Consider the following 259-nt stretch of genomic DNA (forward strand, 5'->3'; position numbering starts at 1 on the left):
AATATTTTTTAGAGCCTATTATATAATAGCTAAGGGAAATTATGATCCAACACACTAAAAAGAGTTTTTAAGTAATTAAAAAAATTTGCTCTTAGCACCGTAAACGCATAATCTCCCACTAAAAATTTGAAAAGATATTAGATATTCCAAATGTTAATGATTAGTTAGATAAGATTTTCAATTTATGAATTTTATTGATTATCTCGTTCCTTTACTTATATTTACCTCATTTTTTTCATTTAAAATGAAATAAAAACAA

The 259-nt window shown here is 22.8% G+C and overlaps 1 protein-coding gene across 1 annotated transcript in view; it reads left to right on the top strand. All coding sequences in view use genetic code 6, as the record gives it.

The window, feature by feature from the left end:
* Positions 1 to 244: 244 nt before the first annotated feature.
* TTHERM_001555988 (hypothetical protein) overlaps positions 245 to 259 on the top strand; it is a gene marked incomplete at both ends in the record, with an annotated part of 938 nt that continues 923 nt past the window's right edge. The window contains one exon of the mRNA XM_012796377.1: positions 245 to 259. This exon is cut by the window's right edge and continues 133 nt beyond it. Within this exon, the coding sequence (XP_012651831.1) occupies positions 245 to 259 (15 nt within the window).

This window comes from Tetrahymena thermophila, assembly GCF_000189635.1.
Source record: "Tetrahymena thermophila SB210 genomic scaffold scf_8254738, whole genome shotgun sequence".
Classification (NCBI taxonomy): Eukaryota; Ciliophora; class Oligohymenophorea; order Hymenostomatida; family Tetrahymenidae; genus Tetrahymena; species Tetrahymena thermophila.